This window comes from Haliaeetus albicilla, chromosome 26, assembly GCF_947461875.1.
Source record: "Haliaeetus albicilla chromosome 26, bHalAlb1.1, whole genome shotgun sequence".
Classification (NCBI taxonomy): domain Eukaryota; kingdom Metazoa; phylum Chordata; class Aves; order Accipitriformes; family Accipitridae; genus Haliaeetus; species Haliaeetus albicilla.
In genome coordinates, this window is record NC_091508.1 from 15825084 (window position 1) to 15847601 (window position 22518).

A 22518-nucleotide genomic window follows, 5' to 3' on the forward strand; every position below is an offset into this window, starting at 1 on the left:
TGAGTCTTATTGCAAATACATGATTCAGAGATGTTTGTCTTGGGGAAGTGCTTCCAATCTGCATCAGCCCACAGAAGGTCTACCCTTTGCCCAGTAGACATTATTAATAACCCACTGTGGTCCCTTGTCAACTGCTGCATGTGGCTGTGTTTCAAACAAGGAGTAATTCAGGTACCTTTGCCTAAAGTGGTAAAAATTTTGCTGAAGGCAAATGTAGGTCCTGCAGGTCAGCATCTCATAATGCTGTGCACCTGCCTGAGCACACTAGACTGAAAGAATGCGCAGGACTGCCTCATCAGAGGTATTTATGATTATCAAGGAAATACTCTGGGAAAGATGTGTACAAGAGAGGTCACGTCAATGCTGGACAAAATTCGAGAATTATGTGCCCATGGCTGATCTTTCATGGGAAGATCTCTGTTGACTTGAAGGTTAGGAAGCTTCCAAAAGCTTATCAGAATTTCTCTCAAAAGCATGACCAGGGTTATGAATTATTCCCCTGTGCTCCTGATGCCCTTTTCATGGGACATCTCCAGCTGATTGGTGTTGATCTGCAAAGGCTCTATGGACTAAGTCTTACCTCCATCCAAAAGGAGCTGCTCAGAGTGACCCATTACAGTAATGTACAGAAGAGTTCAAATTCACCAGGGTAGCAATGCTGCTGCCTTATTTTGTAGCACAGCAGTCTCCAACTGTTCACTTACATTAGCGCTGTGTGTATTTAGGGATGCATTAGAAAGCCTTCTTTACTGCTTAGATGGTGATTAGCAGTTCCTCTTAGCTATTTCTTCCCAATGCATATCCATGGGAGCATGTACACTACCCGCAAGCTTCAACATTTCTATATTAGCAGAATGCAGATATGTACATCTTCTCCTGCCCCATGCAGAATGTTACATCTGGTTTTGTTTCCTATTGCCAAAAAAGTACCCAAGAACAAACACATGTTCCCTCTCTGTTTTTTATTTAAGGGTCAAGAAGGGCTCGATGGAGAAAGAGGAAAACCTGGACAGCAAGGCTTACCTGTAAGAGATGCTGCTTTATTGTAAGCTACCCAATGTCACATGCATGTGAAAAACAGATGCGAAAAGGAAGGAAGGTAGGAAGGGCTGCAGCGAGGAATGTGTGGTGAGCTGTGAAATGCAACATGTGAATTTCCATAAGCCAGGCAGGCCTATAGAATGGGCATTTTGAGTCACACGTTGAGATTAATGAATGGGTGACAGAACAGGGGGCACTCCCAGGAGCCTGTCTCCAGAAATGTCTTTTCTGAACAATCCAAGAGGGACTAGAAATCTTAGGAGATGGGTAGTGGGAGATGATAATGACAGTGGAAGGGTCCGCTTGGAAATGATACATTTGGTATGCTGCTGGTGAGAGCTGCTGTATTGTGAGGTAAGACCATGTTATTCTGCCTGCATGGTGTTTCCTCTCAAACCACAGCATTTATGAAAGACTAAATTGTATCCAAATTTAAGGGAAGGACTTTTTATTCCCTTGCTATATACGGCAGCATCGAATTTGTATATGTGACTATTGCAACTGTGAGTGCAGCAGCATGTTAAATGTAGTTCATATTGGGAAATAAGGTTGAATCAACTCCCATTCTTTGTAGGGCTCCTGGGAAGAACAACAGTTTCTATTCTGGGGTAAAATCTTACTGCTCTGTCATATGGCCTAGAAATGGATAGAGCTGCTGCATTTCCCAGTGGATGTAGTTTATTCTGAGGGGTGGCAGCCCCTCAGATGTCAGTGTTTCAGGTGGAAGCAGGAGCTTAAGATTGTCTTTAGTAAAAAGCCATTAGAACCACGTGGCTCAGAAACGAGCTGAAGAAGGAGAGCTCCGCAGATGTGTCTTTACTTACCATTTCTTTGATATTAGACCAGAAATTGCCCCTGACACAAATACCCACAAAAAAATCCTGGATGGCCAGAAGAAAAGATGGAGACGTGTGTGATGGGGAAGACATCAGTAAGAGAGTAGCGAAATACCCTCTCTGCTTTACTCCTCCATAGGTAGCTCTCTAATATCTGACATCCAGGCGAAACCAAGGGAAGGGCTGCAGCATGCAAAAGGGAGGTAGTAGCAACACTAAAGATGTAGTCCCTGTATAAACTACTCATTCTGCACGTAGCTTCTGCAGTACCTTTCTCAAAACAGGCTCCTTCCTGCCCACTTCCCAGCACTGTTTTCCAGGCGCCATCTGGAATTTAGTGAATGATTTCCGTGAATGCAAACGCCACCCAAGTGAGGGGGTAGCATTGCTTCTTCTCCAATTGACACCCTGTTAAATGCTCTCTGGAGACAGTTCCTTGCTCCTTTTTCCCCAGGAGGCCTGTCTGAGCACAGGCTGTTCCCCTGAATTGTTTCCATACGGTCAGCGTTGTTAGGGCACAAAAAATGCTGTTCTTTGTACTTCATGCAGGATACTGCCAGAAGAGAATTTCAAGCAGATTTTTCTTGCTTATGTTTTGTAGGGGGATCCTGGACCACCAGGCCAGCCAGGAGCAAAGGGATCCAAAGGTGATGTGGTAGGTTTCAGCAGGGTAGATTTATAGTGTCCCAAGTTTAAAGAAAATGTCTAATTAAGGGGACTCGTGTTTTTCCCCAGCATGTATGATTTGGCCTATGGTCTACGCCTTGAAAGACTGTGGAGAACCTGGTGGGAGGGCTGTAAACATGCATTTGAGTGTCCAAGCCCAATAGTTTGTTGGCTTTGTGAAGCCGGAGATCAAGACAATTACAGCTCCAGCATGATGGGTGAATCTTGGGCAGGTCTTTAGTCATTGCCATGGGTTGTGTCTCTTTCCTATACCCCTGTTTGTGGTGCTTCCAGCCACAGCTGGCTCCTCTGTCCCTAAGGAGGTCTGAGCCAGGCAAGTGTCTCTCTCTTTCACTTGAACCGTAAACTTTTCTGGCTTGAAACCTTCCAGATTTGGAGTCCAGTTATCCATGCAGTTACATTTCTTGGAAGAGTCCCTCTAACTTCTTGCCCTTATTGAGCAAGAAAACACAGCACACATGGGTCCTTCAACATTCTTTGGGGTACCTCATACCTACTCCTACCTCCACATCTGGCTGTAAGGACCGCTTGCTAATTATTCTCACAGATCAGGGACTTTATTTGCTAAAACATAAGAATGTGACCTCAATACTCAGCAAATTCCTGCTCCCTTTTGGCAGATGTCAGGATTTTTAATCTGACCCTGCTGGGGTAATGCCAGAAGATAGTTTAACCTACAGTAGGTGTTCTTGGCAAAAAGCATACCAGGCGATAAGATAAATAAACTCTACCCATCGATGGACAATCTGGAACTGCCTTTGGGTCTAATGAATAGCGGAGAAAGCACCCCCAGGAGTATTTCTTTCATGTAGCTCGCCTGCCTGGTCCCTGCAGATGGAGAAACAATGCACAGAAAATGCAACGCTTCGATTTAAAAGTGCATTAGTACATGACCTCACTAAGAGAGCCTTAGTGAAGGTGATGAGGCTGAGTTTTCCATTCATTCTGCAGAAATTAATCCTTTTTACAGCTAATAAACCTCAGGAGTATTTCTTTTACATTTTTATTCACAAAGCAGCATTGCGAATTTTAGACACAAGATACCCTTTCCATTTCCATTAACTTTCCAAAATAGTAGGAGCTACCTCGCAGCAAAAAGCTCTTGCTGAATGCCCTGCAGAAGACTTGCTGGGTCCTTGGTTTGGCACTGTGCTGTCAGTGAACTGACAGAGGACGCAGGTTTTAAGCATCTTGTTCTAATGTTTGCCAGTGCACTGAGTCCTCCCTTGAGTTCATCCTGCTTTATTTGTCCTCATCTGCTCTATATTAGGAAAAATGTAGGTCCTTGCCTTCTAGCTATTCATTCCTGCCCCAGAACTCTCAAGACATACGAAGAATCACTTGTAATAAAACCAAATAGCAGTTCATTCCCCAGTGTTGGAGCAACTGACTTTATAAATCTCCTTTTTATAAAACTCTTTCCAACTATTATCCAAAAGCACACCCTGAAGTCAAGCTCCCAAGTGGAGTTGTGCTAGAACTGCTGCAATTTTAGATGTCTGTCTTTTTTTTTACTTGCAGGGTCAAAAAGGAAAGCAAGGAACACGGGGCAATGCAGGGAGCAGAGGCTCACCGGTAGGTAAAAATTCAATTTTCTGCCCCAGCAAATGCTGCCTGGGAGCTCCATTGCTAACACCTTTGTGATTTTAGGGCATCCTTGGGCTACCAGGTCCTCGAGGAGTGGTGGGAAGGCAGGGTCAAGAGGGTGCCCCTGGAGTGGATGGAGTGCCTGGGAAGGATGGCGTGCCTGGGATGCTGGTGAGTTTGCAACTGTAACCTTAGAGCATCAATAGCAAATGCAGCTTAGGACCTGGAAAACTAAAATGTAGCACAGGAGAAATGGATGTAGTCCAGCTATAGATATTACAGTTTACGTGTACCCAGAGTGGATCATATGCTCCTTTTCATATCTGACATGCACATAGAGGCAGCAGCTGCCTTTACATGGCCAAGTCTGCAAATAAACTGGTGTTCCTAGCCTGACTGATACTTGCATGCACAAACTTCTATATACATCTCTGCAAATCCATCCACGACCAGATGCATGGTGCTTGCTGAGGGCAGAATCACACCACTCCCCAGTCCCCCCAGAAGCTGTGCAAGGGTAGAAAGAGCATCTTGTTTCATAACCTCTTCTGGGTTTCTTTTCTAGGGAGAGCAGGGTGATGATGGGGAAGAAGGTGTGACAGGGATGTCAGGCAAAAGAGGGAACCCTGGTATACCGGGACTCCCCGGGGCACAGGGACCACCAGGATTCAAGGTGAGTTTCTGACTCCCTGAGATACTGCTACAAGCAGTCCAGTCTGTGAGCTTCTTGTCTCTAGAGCTTGGATTCTCCAAGGTCTAATAAAGTCTTGACTCCTGCTGCCATCTTTCACTTAGCTAAAGACTCTATAGATCTTTCTCCCCATCCATCCATCATCCATCCATTTTCATGACGTTCACAGCAGTTGAATGTCCCAGAGACCCCTCCTCCTTTGTCAAAGTTCACTGAGCTCAGGAGCCTACAGATACACATACTCACACTATGAACACTTTAGCCTTCTTTCATTAGAAACCTGGGTAAAAAACATGGCCTTGGAGAAGTTGCAAAGGAACTGCTACAGCCTGCCTGTAGGATGTCCAGGATGGATGACTCCATGGGAAATTTGGGTGTCCTCTAGCTGCTGCCCTGCGAGACTTGAACTGCTGAAGGGAAATTTGTGCTGCTTGTTTTTTAGCGTATATTTACTGGATTGGAATGGCTGGAACCGATATGGGCTTGGACATCGCTCTGGGTGGAAGCAGGGACAAGCTGCTTTAGTGACCTTGGGGTTTTTTCCTGGTCCTTGCCCTGGTCCAGGCTGGCCACAGGATGTAAACTGGACCAACAGCAATTCAGCTGTTTGTAGAAACTCTGTAAATAGGAAGACTTCAGCTGGGTTTGGAGAGGCTATCAGGTCTGATTTAAATTATGCCTCCCATAACACATCACTCTTGAACTGTCACTTGCTGCCCTCCAGCTGCCTTGGGTAGAATAACAGGCTGTTACAAGAAATGACTGAAAGACCCTTGTGTCATTATGACAGATTCATACCCTGGCTCCAGGGAAATTTGTTGCCCCTTTTCCAGCTGCTCAACCATCCTAGGCACTTGCCGCCTTTGCTCCTCTCTCCCAGTCTGCCCAGATCGAGCAGCCAGGGCTTGTACTGCTCCTGGGGCTTGGCAAGGGGAAGAGGTGGGGAGCAAAGTGTGGTGCTGGGTCTCAGAAGCCCCTCTCTTGTCCTTAAGTTGCAGAGTTGGTGCTGGGGAAAATATTGGCTTTGCAGCCTCTGGATTGAAGCCCTCCAGCTAAAGTCTTGGCATGTCTTCAACATTTTAGATAGATTAATCATCAATTGCTAGCCTGCTGGGGGGAAGAGATTATGAGAAATGACAGGGCAGGACAGACAACATATGGAAGAGCAAACAGAAGACATTTCACCCCCCTCGGACCTCACTGTCCTTAGCCCTGACGCAGGCAGTACAGCTCTGCTGAAGCTCCTGCTCTGCATGAAGCTCAGGAGGGGACACAGCCATGCCCATCGCTGGTCTCACCCTGTGCATCCTGCAACAACCCGCCTTAGCAGACCTGAGGCATCTCCTGATGAAACCACATTCCTTATCCTGATGAGCCACTCTTTTCCAGCTTTCCATCTATGGCTATTTTGGCTGAGTGTTGTTATATTTAGCTCCTGTCCTTTGGAATTACTTGAATTCTGTTATTTTTAGGGTGAAAGAGGATTGCCTGGACAGACTGGCCAAACAGGGAAGCGAGGATCATCAGGAGGAACCGGCCTTCCAGGGAGCCCTGGCGATCCGGGACCCAAAGGACAGCCGGTTAGTGATGAATGGAGCTGATCAGACCTGACTCCAAGCTGTCTCCTGCAGGAGAGGGTGCAGATCCACAGGCTGGGATAGCAGGGAGAACCCTGGGAGGCTGTTTTACAGAAGACCCATAACCAGCTTGTGCGTGAGTGGAGGAGTGTCGGCACAGCTCTCTTCAGCGTGCACGCCTCCCTGCTCTTCACTGCTCGCTTGTGCACAGAGATATCTAATCCAAGGCAGCGTGACTGTTCACATCACCCTCGTGCCTGTGGTTACGAGGCCGTGGTGTGTGCTGGCAGCCAGGCTGCAGAGCCAGCTCAAACACCCCTCAGCAGTGTCTTCAATGAGAGCTGTTATGAGAGCGGTGCACAGAGCCTGTGGGAGATGTTGAGTGTAGGAGGTGAACTATACACTCCAAGCCATCCAAAAGGTGCGGAGGAGGGTCTGTAGCTCTGCTGGGACATGCAGGAGGTGCAGGAGCGGGCGTCATCGGTGTAGTTTTGAGGGCGGTGGAGCTGTGAGTTCAGAGCACACTGTGGGAGAAACACCAAGAGCCCTCGGTCAAAGCAGAAGTTAAATTCCCACACCTGTCTCCAAGGCAGGCTCCTAATCCTTACTGCTTTTATTTATTGTGCTGGTGGGATTGCCCAGTTTAGCACTGATGTGTCACACTTTATCAGCTTGAGGCTATATTGAGAATACTTAAGCTATTTAGATTGGGACCACCATCAGAGGGTGTAGTTAGGTCACAGATGTAAAACGAACATGAGGAAAAGAGAGATTAGGACTAATACAAAACAAGGGACAAGATAAACCCCAACTACCTCAATTAAAATACACTTGTTTGTGTATTTTATATAAAAGCCTGTGATGGCAGTATTCAAGCTGAAAGACAGTAGCCAACAACAAACTAACTATCATTTTGCCTCTTGTGTCGACAGGCGGCAGGTTCACTTGCCCAGTATTGCCATTGCCTACCTTGCTGCATAACTAGTGATCAGGTCCCCTTAGCTGAGATTACTTTATGGCATTTAAACCCTTCTGACTTCCCATTTACTTTTGCCCAAAATTCCTCTAGAAAGAGGACTTGGTTGGTTCTCCGAACGCGGGAAAGACCTTAGTCCTCCGTTAGTAGCAGTTTTCCTTTCCAGGATCCATAAATGGGCAGTTAAATCAATTTGTATCCTTGGAAAGTTTCTTATGCTCCACCGAGTCCAACCAAGCCCTTTCTTGCCAAGCAATTTCTCACTGTCGTGGCAGAAAAAAATTCCTAACAGTGAGGTCTCTAGACTGACTCTGGAATAGCCTTGTAATAGAGGTGGTGGAAACCCCATCGCTTGAGTCATTTACAACACGGCTGAACAAGACATTGTAAAACATCCTGTAAATTACAATCCAACATGGGTCACATAGTCCTGCCGAGAGTCCAAACAAGCCTTTTCCATCTCTGATGTTCCTAACTCTGTAGATGAATCATCTGGTGTATGTTTCTGCCCTTTTTTTTAACATTGAATCATTTCACATTTTGACATCTGAGAAGCCCAGAAATATCAAAGGACATACATCTCAAAGGTGGTGAAATGAGGGTGTTTATATAAGGACATGCTACCCAGTGGTTTTTTTTATTCTCAGAGCGTGTGCTATGTGCTAATCCAAGCTTGATGGCCTTCCAAATATTTTATTATTATTTTTCTTACGAAATTGAGCAAAAATCCCTGCAGCGTTGAATAGGAAAAAAATTAGAGGATATGCATGGTTTTCCTGGGTTTGAGTGGGAGGTTATGTTGTAGGAACATGCACTTTTTTGACAGCTTGAATGAGCATAGTTTGAAATTATCCTTTAGTAGATCAGTGCAATTGGTATTAGAAATAAAAGAAGAGCTTTTTTAAGCTTTGGGCTTTGAGGGCCTTTTTTTTGCAGCGTGAACTTCCAAGATCAATCTCAGAGTAGATGCTCTCCATCCTGCTTCTGCTGACTGTGGTCCAAGCTAGACAAGCATCTGCTAGAAATAGTGTAGGTAGGCCTCCCATTTGGGGGGCAAAAAGTCTTGGTCTATGACACCCAAGTAATCAACATATCTATGAGATCCTCTGGAGTTGCTTCTAGCCTGATGTTTGTGTAATTCCTCTGTCAGATTTCTTTCATACTTCTTTCTCATCAGCCCTGCTTAGACTGAAGAATACTAATGGATTTTTCTTTCTCTGAAGCTGCTGAACTCTTGGCGCATCTTTAAGTGACCAGCCATTCAATGTGAACTTACTGTTGTTCTTTGTTCTTGTATTTGACTTGGCTGTTATTTGCAGGGAGACTTTGGCGAGGCAGGATTTCCAGGGATTGCGGGCATGTTTGGGCCAAAGGTAAGAGGCTGTCTTGTGACCAGTTGGCTTTCTAGTCTCTGTTTACTGGGGACAGACAATGCAATAATTGTTGCAAAGACTTTATTAGCAGCTCTGCAGAAATTATTGAAATTGAATCATGATTCCAACTTTCTTTAGTTTATGCATCTTCATTTGTTAAATGAGCGTGCATTTACATGTGCTTTGTTGGAGCTTATTCCTGTTGAAATGGGTAGACGGTAGAGGGAAAAGGGCTGTCCTGTAGACCTCAGAGCTGTTTTCCCAACCTGAACGTTTTTCAGGCACTTTTATTTCCAGCATCAGTCATCAGTCTGTACCTAAGATACCGATATGCATTCCTAAAGTTGAGAGCCTTGATTTGAAATTTAGACTCATTTTATCAGCATATAATTTTCCTGGTGAAGGAGGACCAGTGTGTTTTCTGTAGAAAATAAAGGGTTTGCAAAACAGGAGTGGGAAAAGAATTTTTTAAAAATTGGACCTTCCCATTCCCACACACAAGAGGCAGCACCTCTCTCCTTGCAGCAGAGCTGTAAGCAAGGGCATAAACATGGGCTATGTTTATTAAGGGGACCTGGCATCTTATTTTTGCTTGCAGGGCCCCCCAGGAGACCTTGGTTTCAAAGGCATTCAGGGACCACGTGGGCCGCCTGGTCTCATGGTGAGTGGTTTTTCAGTTTGTTTGGTTTGGAAGGATTTTCTTCCTTCCTTCATCCTCTATTTCTGTGAGGCTACAGGGTGCTATAAGGAGCACAGTGCACTGTTCACTGCCTGCCCGGCAGACAAGCCACAGCCGTGGCACCACCTCTGAGCCACCAGAACACATCTGAACACATCTGAACACATCTGTAGGTGACCACGTATGCAACAGTCTCTTCTGCCTTGGAGACAGTCATGCTGCTATGACCACAGCACAGACCACCCCAGCCTCACTGAGGTCTTTCTATTTCTGGAATTTCTGAGGTTTTACATGGGTCGTGACAACTGTACTGTGAGGGCTTGTGTCTTTGGACCTATGTTTTGAAACAGTTTGATTTCAGCTACAGCGAATACCACTATCATGTTGCTCAAAAGCAGCAAAGAGATTCAGTGTCTTTACTGAGTCTGCTGTGGTAAAAGCGACCGTCAGTTCCCATGTGATGGTTTACACCTATCTTTTCTTTTCTAGGGAAAAGAAGGAATTATTGGTCCACTTGGCATTCAGGGTCCCACGGGAAGCCCAGTAAGTATCTGCACTTTTTTCTGCCTGTATTTCTTAGAAGAGCGTAGTGTTTGAGATCCAAGATGCTTGAGGCCAGCATAATTAAATCCCAAGCTCTGCTGTAATGAGGGAAACAAAATGGTCTTTAAGACAAGCAGCTTGAGAGAAGTGCAGGTTTAGTCTCTGGCTGCATATATAGTTGCAGGGAGATTATTAGCTTAAAAGTGATGAGCAACTCTACCTAAGTGCAAGTTTTTCAATAGATTGGCTCAGACTAGAAGACAAGAATGTTACTGCAGTTTTTCAAAAGCAAGCTGCCAGATTTTCCAAAGAACTTGGCCTGAGGGGGGCAAAAAACCACAGGAAAAAAAACCCAAAAAACTGATAAATGTATTAAACTGGGAACAGCTTGATTCTGGGAAGTGTTGGAAAATCCCTGCCTGCCCCAAAATGCCAAAGGCGCTGAGCACAAACTAAAGTTCAGGTCAGTGCTTCATAAAAACATGATCATGAAGCTATTCAGAGTTCAGTACAGAGGCTGCTACTGGCAGAGACGAAAACCAGTAAGATGAACTCAGCATTGCCAAAACATCCAGTAATGGCTGGTTTTTTTGCCTTGGGATGGGTGGGCCAATATGGCAACCTGAGCTGATTTGTTTAGTGATGCACTTGGGTCCTTCCAAGGAGCTTCTGTGTGGCAACACATGCCGGCAGTGCAGCTTGCTGTCACTGACAGCTGCTTCGTGTGCTTTAACAGGGGCCCAAGGGAGACAAAGGCAGCCGCGGAGAAACGGTAAGTGCTGGTCCGCACCCCTGGGTGCGTCCTGCTCTTAAGACGGTCCCTCTCTTTGAGCAACCGAGAGTCACGCCGGGCTCCGCTGCACCCGCTTGGGCTCTGGCCCAGTGCGGTGGCATTAGGCTCCCGCAAGGGCAAGATAAACGCATCTATACATGTGTGCACACGTATGTGCATGCACATCCACACGTGCGCATATACACCCACTCTGCTGTTAAAATTTCCATTTACTTAACCCAATTACGCAGCAAAAGCTAACATGTTACCGTGTTAGCGATGACCGTGGCGTCTCCAAGAACAAACCACAGTGAATGGCAGCTCAAAAAGCCACAGGCTGCCCAGGCCAGGGGCACAGGACCTGTCTAAGTAGCAGCATTGCCTGGGTGCAGCCCCCACAGCTGGTGCAGCAGTGCCAGGGCATGTTCTCGCCTTCTGCTCTTCCTCTGGTCCCCTTCTTGCAGGGGCTCTGATGGACTTTTGCGCCTTCTCGTAGCTCCTTGGTGTTCTTATACAGGGGATGTGTGGGGTATACTGGATACATGTAGTTCATCCTCCTTGTTTCCCATGACAAGGGTCCCCCTGCTCTCCAGGTTACTTCCTTTGGCAACCAGTGGTTGTTCCTGCACACGGGGGCTTGGGCCAGGCATCGGAGCCCAGCAAACACAGCTGTGTGGCTAGTGCAGAAGGCTGTTTCATGCCTTCTTCAAACGAGACCTCTTATAAGCAAATGCCCCACAGATACCAAAAATCCCAGTGCACATTTCTAACAAGCTAGGGCGCTGCCTCTGTTTCTTCTTGCTCACCATTTTCTACCTCCATGGGCGCAGCAGAGGACAGCGTGCTGGTGGGGACCTGAGCCCCAGAGGAAGAATTCGCTGGTGTCAGAGCCATCAGCATCCTTTGCTGCAATAACCTCTCTGCTGTTGGCAGACACTGTTGGGTCCCGGTTTTCACTGTCCTTCCACTGCAGCACCTAGCCATTGTGCAGGCACCTTGGGAGCAGCACGTGGCTGTACAGGGAGATTTTGGTTTATTAATGAGCATCTTCTGATGGCTTCTGCCTTGTTTCTTTTTTTTTCTTTTTTTTTTTTTCTTTTTTTTTCCTGCAGGGTCTGCAAGGTCCAAGGGTGAGTATTCAAAATCACTTTTTCTGACTAATATCTTTTATTTAAATAAAACAGTTGCTTTTAGCAAATGTAAAGCTGCAGGGTGGGTAATTGTGCATACAGGGAATGCAATGAGTACCTGGGGGTATGGCATTAATGATAGTTAAGGAGCTAAGGGCTGGGAACAAGGGATACAGTAGGAATGGACCAGGTGCAGACAGATGTACCCAGAGTTGGGAGCTGGAGGAAATAGGTCCACATCCTGTCTCCTGAAGGGTTTAAGGGAGAAGATGCTGTAAAATGTCAAAAATCTGGAGGATTTCAGCAGGAAACAGACTCATGCTAGTGACAACCATGAGAAATGGAAACAAAAACTGAAGACATTTCACTAACTGATGCCACTCTGTCTTTAGGGTCCTCCAGGCCCACGAGGACACCCTGGCCCTCCGGTACGTATACATGGAAAGAGTTCAAAGACATTATTGAAACAAGCTAAAATTATTGCTGTGATATTCTCCAGGGGGACTGTTCACTCACTGGAAATTACAGCTTAGCCCCATTCCTCATATGCAAAAATGTGCGTGTGAATGGACCAGTGTTTCTTGCGCTTTAGTCCAAACCATCTCCAAATATTTTATAGAGACAGCATTGTTGCCTCTCTCACTCGTCTGCATTGAGGGACTCCAAGGGAAAGAGGATTTCAAAAGGACGTGACTGAATATCTTTGCAATAGTGACTGCCCATCTTTCTGGCTGATGCCCCTTTTTTGCTTTGATTTGTAGGGACCGCCAGGAATTCCAGCCTCATTTGTAAGTTGCCATTTTCTGTACGTTTGTTAATGATGATAATAAGTCACGCAGAGCCAAGGTGCTGATGGGACATCCAGAAAGAGCTGCTGGGACCCTGAAGACACACACTCAGGTCCAGCAAGAAATGCTATGTTAGCAGAGCAATGCTTGAATCACAGCCCTAGACCGAGAAGCATTTGCTTGCATCAGGGCATGTTCAACTTCTAACAATCTCAGTTACCATCTTTTTCACCCCACACTAGCAACAAGACAGCTTTGGGGTAGCCTTCCAGACGCTAATCGACTCGAACACCGCGCTCAAGACAGAGGTACGAGGGTACTTTTGAACTCACTGGTCTTTGCTGGAGCTGGAGGCTGGGAACAGTCACAGTGTTGCTTGTTCTTTCTGTATGCTTAAAGTTTATATACACAAAGCTCTGGTTTGTTGCTGTTCTCATGGAATAACTGGGGTTTATGCATGCAGAGATCCAGCTAAAGGAGGTGGTTCTGTTGTGTTACTCTTTTGTGAAGATTCAGACTTTGCCATCCTGACTTTGCCAGCGCTTCAAAGATGTCCCGTTCAGGATGGTGCAAGGGCTGTAGCTCGCTGGATCCCAGCCAGCATGGCCTGTCTTTGGCCCACTGAATTTTCCCACAGATGAACCTGAAACCCTTGTGGTTACAGCACCTGGTGCCCCCCAAGGCACACCTCACTTTGCCTCCTTTCCTCTCCAGGGTTACCAACATCCAGAAATTCTCACGCTGGACCACGGAGGGGAGATCTTTAAGACTCTACACTACCTCAGCAACCTCATTCAGAGCATCAAAAGACCCCTGGGAACTAAGGAAAACCCTGCACGCATCTGTCGAGACCTCATGAACTGTGAACAGAAGATGAATGATGGTAGGAAGCCCTGAGTGTGCAAAGGCTGCATCCTCCATAGGGCCATTTCACATGGCCCAAACAGGTCTCATTCCCTGGGACCAATAATGCAGAAATCAAAACTTTCCTTTTCTCATTCACAGAAAAGGTTAAGTGTCCTTGTTAATCCCTGAATACTCTGTTTCTTCAGGTACCTACTGGATTGACCCAAATCTTGGCTGTTCCTCGGACACCATACAGGTCATCTGTAACTTCACCAATGGTGGGCAGACGTGTCTCAGCCCCGTCACCGTCTCCAAGGTACACACAGCTCGATCCCAGCACAGCATTTCCCATACTACTATTATGAAATATTTACCCAGGGGTGTGTTGTCCCAGAACACCAGACGGTGACCGCTATGACACAGCACACTGGTTTCTCCTCGAGGCAGAGGTAGTGTAGCTGTAACATTCAGAACGGCTCTCATGCAGTTAAAAAATATACCTAAGACTGTTATTGACTCTTGTCAAGACAAAGCAGTTTCCAGCAATGTTTAGTTAACCCATAACCTTAATAGAGGCCAGTAATTTTGCAAACACGCGCTCCCAAACGCTTTGTTGAATTAACTTATGTTCAGGTCACTCTTGCACTTTGTTTTCTGCCACCTGAAAAAGTGAGATCAGCTTAAATATATGAGTTTCCAGTGAAGTTAATGCTACAGGATTTTTCTTGAGGAAGCACCTGTACCAGAAATACCAATAACAATACCTGGGTTCATCTGCAGATGAACTAGAACCTGCTGCTTTGCTGCTTTTCTTCTTTGCAGAAGCGTGTATTGAATTCAAAGTTTACATTATTTTCCTCCTACTTAAGGACCTGCCAGTTTGTTCTGAAAAATAAAGGACCTGCTGTGCCCCCATGAAAACTTCCCAGATTGACTTGGCATCTGGCCCTTATGCCCATACTCACTCCAGATCCGGTTCTGGACATCCATGCGTGGCCACCTCCAGACTGAAGCCCAGTACAGGGACCACCTTTGCTGTCGCATCTTGCGCTAACCCCGCCGCTAGCTCCCTCCAACCCCACTGCAGGGGTACACCCTAACATCTCTGTCACCTTCACAGCTGGATTTTGACATCGGTAGAGTCCAGATGAACTTTCTCCGCCTCCTGAGCTCAGAGGTGGTGCAGCACATCACCATCCACTGCCTGAACACCTCCGTCTGGCGGGAAGGCTCATCCGAGAAACCTTCAGAAAAAGCCGTGCGTTTCAGGGCCTGGAACGGACAGATGTTTGAGGCAGATGGGCAGCTCAGGCCAGAAGTGGCAGCTGATGATTGCAAGGTACGTTGCTGGGAAAGAGGGGAGAGATGGAGGGAAATGCCGGGCTGAACCCACTCAGGACACATGGCAAGGCTTGAGTTATACCTATGCTCCTTATTTTCCCCCCAAAAAGGGGAAGAAGGGTCTAGTTTACCTATTCACCACTTTAATTTTCCAGTCCAGGGTGCTATAGCGACTCCTGTTACGTAGATTGCCTTCAAACAGAAAGCAAAAAATTAAGTTCCAAAGTTTCATGTCAGGTGTAGCAGCAGTTAAACAGCAGAAGAGGGAATTGCCACCCAAAGGCGGTGGTCTTGGCTCTTGCCTGATGCCACACTGAGTCGGTAGCCATGTGTCTGCATTTTGGGTTTATTGCATTAGGAGTTTGTGTTTGGTGACGCTCAGTTGCCATCAACTTGACCAGGATAAAGGGTTCCCCAAAATGCTTTCTAAACCTCACCCCACACCCGCTCAGCCCAAAGGGCAGTCCTTTGTCTCATGCAGGGCTTTTCAAGCTTATACCTCATGAAACACATTCCTTTCCAGCAGGATTCATCCCCCAATTAAACAGCTTTTTCTCTGTCCTTCCTCCCTGGCCAGATCAAGGATGGACGCTGGCATCGGACTCTATTTTCATTTCGGACACAGGACCCTCAGCAGTTGCCAATTGTCAACATCTACAACCTTCCCCCATCCGAGCCAGGAAAACAATATCACCTCGAGGTCGGCCCCGTGTGCTTCCTTTGAACAAAGCCATCGAAACCGGGCTCCAAGGCTTTGACCCCGTGTTTGGCCTATGTCTTTACACAGGCTCTCCCACCTCTCTGCAGCAAGGACAACTGGGCTGTATCTTTGGGTCAACTCTTGCTCTAGCCTTTGGCTCAAGGTCTCAAAGAACCCGTTATCTACTGAACTCAGCAGATTGTTGAAAGGAGGAATAACAAGGACGTAGGAGAAGCGGGTATCAGTCGGGACGTGAACAGTGAAAAGGGATCAGGGGACTAGATGTTGCAAGCGGTTCCACACACAAAGCTTTTTCCATGACCAAAGAAAATATTGAGAGAAACCTCAAGCAACTTGCAGCGTGTGGTTTGTTTTTCCCCTCCCCCCCCACATTTTCTCTTACCTGGAGTTACCAAATGTTCTTTCCATTGAAAAGTAATTAAAAGATAGAGCTTCCCTCTCAGAGCTTGTTGCCTTCTGGATGGCCATGTGCTGCATCAGGTCTCCCAGGCGGAGCTGCAAGTTGAATCTGGCTGCTCTGTGTACCGGAAGCATTTTGATGTGCAATATTAGAAGAAACAAAATATATATATATTATATTATTTAAAGCAAAAAGAAAAAGGAAAAAAAAAAAACAAAAAAAAAAAGAAAAAAACTAAGTTCCTCCTTCCATGGGTGAGTTTAATCAACACCCCTTCTCATGTGTGGTGTTGGGGTAGGGGAGAGTCCCGAAGCCAAGACAGGGGAATGGAAGGAGGAGAGGGGAAGAGATTGGTGCTAAAATAGAGAGAGAGGATGGGCTCGTCTGATTTGTTTCTACCTCTCACTGTGAAATCTCTGGTGCTCTTAAAAAAGTGTGTTATTTTATATATATGACTTTATTTAAGGTTGTGAAGGTGCTACAGTGTCTTGCCACAGACCCAAAAAAAAGCCCATAGGACCATCTCTCTAGGAAGAGAGGAGGTTACAATCTACAGCTAAGTCAGAGAAACAGTCACCTTTAAAGGGATCCTTTAACTGCCGTGGATGTCAATTGTGCGCAACAACTCAAACCATGTCCAAAATAACTTACAGGATATTTTAAAAGCAAATTTGTTTGGGTGGTTTTTTTTGTTAATCAGCACTTCACTGCTTTGGGAGGGGAGTGAGGGATACAGCTCATCTGGAAGCATTGAGCCTCAGAGAGAGCTATTTTTGAGTCGGTTGTCACTAGTTTTGCTGTAGTCGCGTTGGCCACACGTCTGTGCTGGCTTGCGTGCGCAGTGATTCCCTGGTCTAAGCTCGTATTTAAACCCAGCTCTGCAACCCTTCTGTCTGGCCCCTCTGTCAAGACTGACATGATGGTACCTTGTTTCAGAACCCAGCCAGGCTTGGAGGGATTTTGTTTTGTTAAGTTTTGTAGAAATTTAGTCTCTATATGTAAATTTGGAGGATTTTTTTTTTTAAAGAGGATAATTATGGTAATCTTTAATTCTATATAAGGAATAATATTGATGTAATCAGAGCTGTACTGTATCGGAAATGCTTCAGTGCCTGTTTGGAGTTTTCATGTCTCATATGGACTATGGATTTTATTTTTTTGAGGAAAAAAAAAAATTATATGTGAGTCTCTCTTTGTGTATTCTTTTTTTTTTTTTTTTTTACTACTGCCTGCTGGTTGGTTTCCAACAACCATCGGAAAAGTTTAACAAGGATCTATCCCAAATACCTCACCCTCCACGCAGCCCTGCCTCTGCTCAGAAATACCTCACCCCTGCGCGGGGCCAGCTTGCCCCGGCACCCCCAGGCCAAAATCACCATCACTCATTGCCTGCTTGCTGCCTTCCCCTGCACACACACTCCTAGGTTGCTCCCTCTCTTGTCCTCTCACCATTGGTTTTGTGTGTTTTCTTGAGGCTGAAGTTACCATTTGTTCTCATTAAAGCTTTTTTTCCTTTTCTTCCTTTTTTTTTTTTTTTGGACGTTAAATAAATATTTAAAACTGAGGCAATGAAATGGGACTGGTATGGTTTTTTTGCTTCTTCATGGGAAGCTAAGTGGGCAAGAGGTACAGAAATACCCTGTTGCTCAGGGTTGATGATGTTGGTGTGACAGCCCAGAGACCCCCCCCCAGGTGACCCAGGGAGCCCAACCCATCCCCCAAAACCCTTCCTCCGGTGCCGGTCACAGCATAACCTGCCCAACCCTCAGCATGATGCTAAATGCACAACAAGGCTCTGCTATGCATCACCCCATGCCTCTTCCATGTCCCCGTCCTGACAGTGCTGAGGAGCAAGAAGAAAAGAAAAAAAAAAAATAGCTGAGCTGATCTTTTTCATTGCTGAAGCCCAAATCCCATTTCAGTTGCTCCAAGCCAACTTCGAAACCCAACTTCTCCTTCCTTAGGAGGTCTCCTGGCCCCAGCCCAGCCTCAGACGAAAACCTCACGGCTGTCTCAGCTGCCACAGGCAGCACGCACGTTGGAGACGGCAGCGAAGCCCCTGTGGGCTCGACCCAGAGGAGGGGGACATAGGGGTGACCCCCACACACACACCCCCCCTTGTCACACCGTGCCACAGGAGCTATCTTGGCTGCTCCTGGGTTGCGTCAGGGGCAGCGGGAAGGGGCCGGGCTGTGTTTGTTCACACCATGCTGTGCCCCTTCCTGGCAGTGATCCTGCGGCTGGAGGGGCCAAGGGACCCCCCCCGGCACAGTGGGTGCTGGGACCTGGTGCCAGGTCAGGTTTGGCAGCACATTAAAAATTGGCACGGTTGGGGCTGAGCGGCTCTCACGTGAGCCAGCTGTTCCTGAAACACGTCGCTTGTGGTCGGTGAAAAAGCAAACACATTTACTAAATAAATCAATGCACTTAACTATGAGGCCAAAGTTGGAGGAGCTACAAGACACTGTTAAATAGAGAGCTCTGCATTTAAAGAAGCTGTAATTAATTTATTTTTGTTAAACGTCTGAGCCTACTGCACCAGTTATTCCCTTGCCACATACCACCCCCCCCTCCAGCCAGAATTTATTAAAGAAGTCCCTGTCTCTACCAGTTACTTTAGATTACTTAAAATTATCAGTTATGTTATCAGCATCCACAGCCCAAAGGCCACTTCATCACTGCAAGGCTGGGCTGAGACAAGCCCCAAGCAGCAAGCACCGCAAGGCCATGGGCATGCAACAGGGAGCTCAGCTGGAAAGGGGGTAAAGAAAGAAAGGAAAAAAAAAAAAAAAAAACAAAAAAAAAAAAAAAACCCAAATTTCATGGCTTAAGGGATCTCACCACAGATGCTGGCATAGGGTCAGCTCAGGAAAGTGGCACCACTGGGGAGGAGAAGATGTTGCTGGGTTTTTTGTTTTGTTTTTTTTTAATGGTGCAGCTTATCATAGAATGATTTGGGTTGGAAGGGACCTTTAAAGGTCACTTACTTAAGTGCAATAGCCCCCCCGCAATGAGCAGGGACATCTTCAGCTAGATCAGACTGCTCAGAGCCCTGTCCAACCTGACCTGGAATGTTCCCAGGGTTGGACCATCTACCACCTCTCCAGGCAACCTGTGCCAGTGTTTCACCACCCTCACTGTAAAAAATTTCTTCCTTATATCATCTGAATCTACCCTCCTTTAGTTTAAAACCATTACCCCTTGTCCTGTCACAACAAGTTCTTCTAAAAAGTCTGTCCCCATCTTTCTTATAAGTGCCCTTTAAGCTTGGAAAGGCTGCTATAAGGTCTCCCCGGAGCCTTCTCTTCTCCAGGCGGAACAACCCCAGCTCTCTCAGCCTTTCCTCATAGCAGAGGTGGTCCATCCCTCGGATCATTTTTGTGGCCCTCCTCTGGACCCGCTCCAACAGGTCCATATCTTTCCTGTGCCGAGGACTCCCACCTTGTACAGGGCCTAATCCTGCTGCGCACACTGAACCGCAGAGCCAGGTCACAGCCCCATCCCCAGCAGCACCCACGTGGTCCGTCCCCCCCCCGAGAGCACACGTGAACCCCAGCGCCAGCCCCGTGCTCCGGCGAGGAGCAAGGCCGGTGCAGACCCAAAGCCCTTACAGCCCCGCAGGTGAACGACTACCACCCAACCACCGCCGTGGGGATTTATTTGCCCTGTGGAGGAAAGCCACGTCCAGGTCCCATTCAGTGCCCCCGAGGCCACCAAACACACCTGGAGCCGGCCGAGCGCTTTGCCAGGCACTGCAAAATTAATTGCAGTTTCCGAGAACAAAAGCCCATATTGGTGAAACATAGGGGTTGGGGGTTTTTTCAGGTTTTTTTCACCTTTTCTGCTGGAGAAATCCAAGGTTTTGCAAGTTTAATTTCCTCCATCTGCTATTGCTTCATGCCTGAGCAAACAGCCCAACGGCTGAACAAGCACATTGGGGCTGGGGACATCCAGCTTTGTAGGCGGCCGTATATAAAGGACGGAGCCGAGCCACGTCCCGTCAGAGCAGGAGCCTCCTCTCGGCCGGCCAGGCGATGCTGGCCTCCCTCGCCCTCCTCGTGGGGCTGCCGCTCGCCCTCGCCGCTGAGCACCCCAGCTGCGCCCCGCTCGTCCCGGTCACCTTCGACAATGCCACCATCCCTGGGGTAAGCCCTGCCCTCAGCCTGTCCTCGCCTTTCCTATCAGCATCGCTAGCCGCTACGGGTGCAGGAAGAGGTTATGAACCCAGTCAGCAGCTCAGTGCTTATCTCACTGCCTGTCCATGCTTATTTTCCTAAAAAAAAAAAAAATCACGACTGCTGCACAGGAGCGTGGGGAAGGGGTGAAGCCTTGCAGCTCTGTACCCATAATCTCGTGAGCAGGCGCTTTCAGGGGGCTCCTGCTTCCATGTCTCCGTGCAAACCAGGCTGGGCAGCACCATCCCAAGTCTTTCACCACTATTTTAAAGTCCTTCAAGTGCCAGGCACTTGAGTCACGAGTCTCCATCTGCAAAACCCTTCACTGCATAAACAGTATTTAGTCCCTTGGGGGTGTTTAATGGGAGGAAAGCAATGAGAGCCAGGCACAGAGCAGGAGGGACACCACCGCAGAAACAAGCTGGCCATCCCGGGAGCTGGAGCATTGCCTTAGCGGGGAGGGGACAAAAAAAACCAAGAGCCCCTCACCCAGCCCAGACCTTGCCCAGGGCGCTCACCTACCAGGGGTGCTCGTGGCTGTGGGAAGGCAGGGCACAGCATCTGGTTTTACTCACATGGTGCCCACAGGTGAAGCCGGCATGGCCCCCCCTCAACCCTTCCCCACTCCCCTCTTTTCCGCAGCTCCTGGGAAAATGGTTCTACATCACCGGCGGCTCCAAGTACCCACCTCACGTGGCAGAGATGAAGGTGGTGAAATACGCAGTTTTTTCCTTCTTTCCTGGCAGCCACAAGGACGAGCTCAATGTCACCGAAAGCATGAGAGTGTAAGCATGGGGATTCGCCCCCTCATCTGGTTCCCCCATCCCTAGGGGCATTTCCACCCACTGGTGCCATCCTCTGGCCTGAGACACCCCCATAAATTTGGGGCTGGAGAGCAGCTATGCCAAATTTATTTAAGCTCTGCAGCCCGACTTGAGTTCTGAATCCCTCGGGTTTGGTTGGGGCAGTTTGGGGGGGTATTTGCCCCATCTGACCTCTCTGTCCCACAGGAACGAGACATGCGTGGTGAGGAACACCACCAAGATCCAGATCTTGTGGCACAACTCCACCCTGATGCACGGTAAAGCCCCAGCTGTGGCGCAGGGCTGGGATGGGGGGGTGGGCACCAGATGCACCTTGCACCCTCCCGCTTCTGTCCCCTGGTATTTGGCACCCTGAGCCTCCAGCACCAAGCCCTTTTACACCTAAAAACTTGTCTGGAGATGGGGGAAAAAATTTCTTCCACCCCATGCAATGGGTATGGTAGTGCTGTGGGACCGGACTGGTCCCCACTGGGATGAGTCTCCCAGGGTAAAGGGGATGAGCTGCCCCCGCCACGCTACCAGCTCTGCCCCGGCTGAGCCCCAGCACAGGGTGACGCTTACCAACGGGGAACCCCGCTCTCTCCCTGCGCCTTCCAGTCGATGACCAGGTGGTTTCCACGGCTGAACTGATCCAAAGCGACAAGGACCTGCTGATCCTGAAGCACTTCAACGCCAACATCCTGGGTCTGAGCCTCTCGGGTGAGTGGATGCAGCCCCAGATCCGTGGGGCACATCCCTGCCCGGAGACATATCGATGGGCATGGGCATCCCCAGTTCTCGCAGGCAGGGCAAAAAGCCCCTTTTCCCCTGACACGGAGAGGGGAAAGACGGGGGCAGGCAGGCGGCGAGCTCCCTGTCCGCGCTATGGGGACCACCAAGGAGCAAAGCACCCCCTAAAACTCTCTTCCCCCCCCTTCTCCTTTTACTATCCCATCTCTCTGACAGCACGGACGCCCAATGTGAGCAAGGAGCACTTGGAGGAGTTCAATGCCCACCTGCGCTGCCTGGGCTTCACCGAGGAGGAGGTGTTCTTCACTTCCGAAAAGGTATCAACCCCTCCCCAGGGTGGGTGAGCCCCAGCCCGGGCCAGCTTCTGCCACCGTCTGGGATGGGGGTCCAGGTGGGGGTTGTAAGATGAGTTCCCTACCACAGCTGCCCCTCTGTGCGTCCCCTCTCCTCCCCAAGCATCCACCCTGGCCGTTCCTGGCTCTTCGGGTGGTTTTGGGGTGAGGGGGAACAGACGGCCGCTCTCCCCATCTCCCACAGGACGCCTGTCCCCTGCCTGGGGAGAAGACAGGAGAAGGTGATGAGGAACAGCAGCTGGGGTAAACCCCGTGGGCTGGGTTGGCCACTCCATCCTCATCCTCCTCCAGCCCCTCCACAAGGGTGCCAGCCAGGCTCAGCTCAGCCTCAGGACTTTCTATCAATGTTTCGTTTTTTCCTCCTGGATGAAACACCCAGTTTTCCTGTTCTCGTCCAGACCCGAAATAAACCTCTGTGTTACAACCACCCACCACTCCTGCTGCATCCT

General features: G+C 48.1%; 2 protein-coding genes and 2 long non-coding RNA genes across 4 annotated transcripts in view; 2 read left to right on the top strand and 2 right to left on the bottom strand.

The window, feature by feature from the left end:
- Positions 1-17178, top strand: part of COL27A1 (collagen type XXVII alpha 1 chain) — a 163316-nt gene extending 146138 nt beyond the window's left edge. The window contains exons 45-62 of the mRNA XM_069771912.1: positions 972-1025; positions 2479-2532; positions 4086-4139; positions 4215-4322; positions 4717-4824; positions 6315-6422; positions 8715-8768; positions 9367-9429; positions 9937-9990; positions 10727-10762; positions 11875-11892; positions 12285-12320; positions 12654-12680; positions 12923-12988; positions 13395-13563; positions 13733-13842; positions 14647-14865; positions 15445-17178. Coding sequence (XP_069628013.1) covers positions 972-1025; positions 2479-2532; positions 4086-4139; positions 4215-4322; positions 4717-4824; positions 6315-6422; positions 8715-8768; positions 9367-9429; positions 9937-9990; positions 10727-10762; positions 11875-11892; positions 12285-12320; positions 12654-12680; positions 12923-12988; positions 13395-13563; positions 13733-13842; positions 14647-14865; positions 15445-15591 — 1485 coding nt within the window. The 3' untranslated portion in view covers positions 15592-17178. The remainder of the gene's footprint in view (positions 1-971; positions 1026-2478; positions 2533-4085; positions 4140-4214; positions 4323-4716; positions 4825-6314; positions 6423-8714; positions 8769-9366; positions 9430-9936; positions 9991-10726; positions 10763-11874; positions 11893-12284; positions 12321-12653; positions 12681-12922; positions 12989-13394; positions 13564-13732; positions 13843-14646; positions 14866-15444) is intronic.
- On the bottom strand, positions 1020-16054 carry LOC138682161 (uncharacterized). The gene is made up of 4 exons (XR_011322339.1): positions 15971-16054; positions 14999-15059; positions 14639-14873; positions 1020-6943 (listed from the first exon to the last, which is right to left on the bottom strand). It is a non-coding gene; the product is annotated as an uncharacterized lncRNA (long non-coding RNA).
- Positions 12678-14352, bottom strand: LOC138682160 (uncharacterized). Its single transcript, XR_011322338.1, has 2 exons — positions 14291-14352; positions 12678-14187 (listed from the first exon to the last, which is right to left on the bottom strand). It is a non-coding gene; the product is annotated as an uncharacterized lncRNA (long non-coding RNA).
- A 2791-nt stretch (positions 17179-19969) lies between the features above and the next one.
- On the top strand, positions 19970-22496 carry LOC104322103 (alpha-1-acid glycoprotein). The gene is made up of 6 exons (XM_069770895.1): positions 19970-20133; positions 20806-20948; positions 21174-21244; positions 21585-21686; positions 21933-22033; positions 22254-22496. Exons 1-6 carry the CDS (start codon positions 20023-20025, stop codon positions 22314-22316), a joined length of 591 nt encoding a protein of 196 aa, XP_069626996.1. The 5' UTR covers positions 19970-20022; the 3' UTR covers positions 22317-22496.
- The last annotated feature ends 22 nt before the right edge of the window (positions 22497-22518 follow it).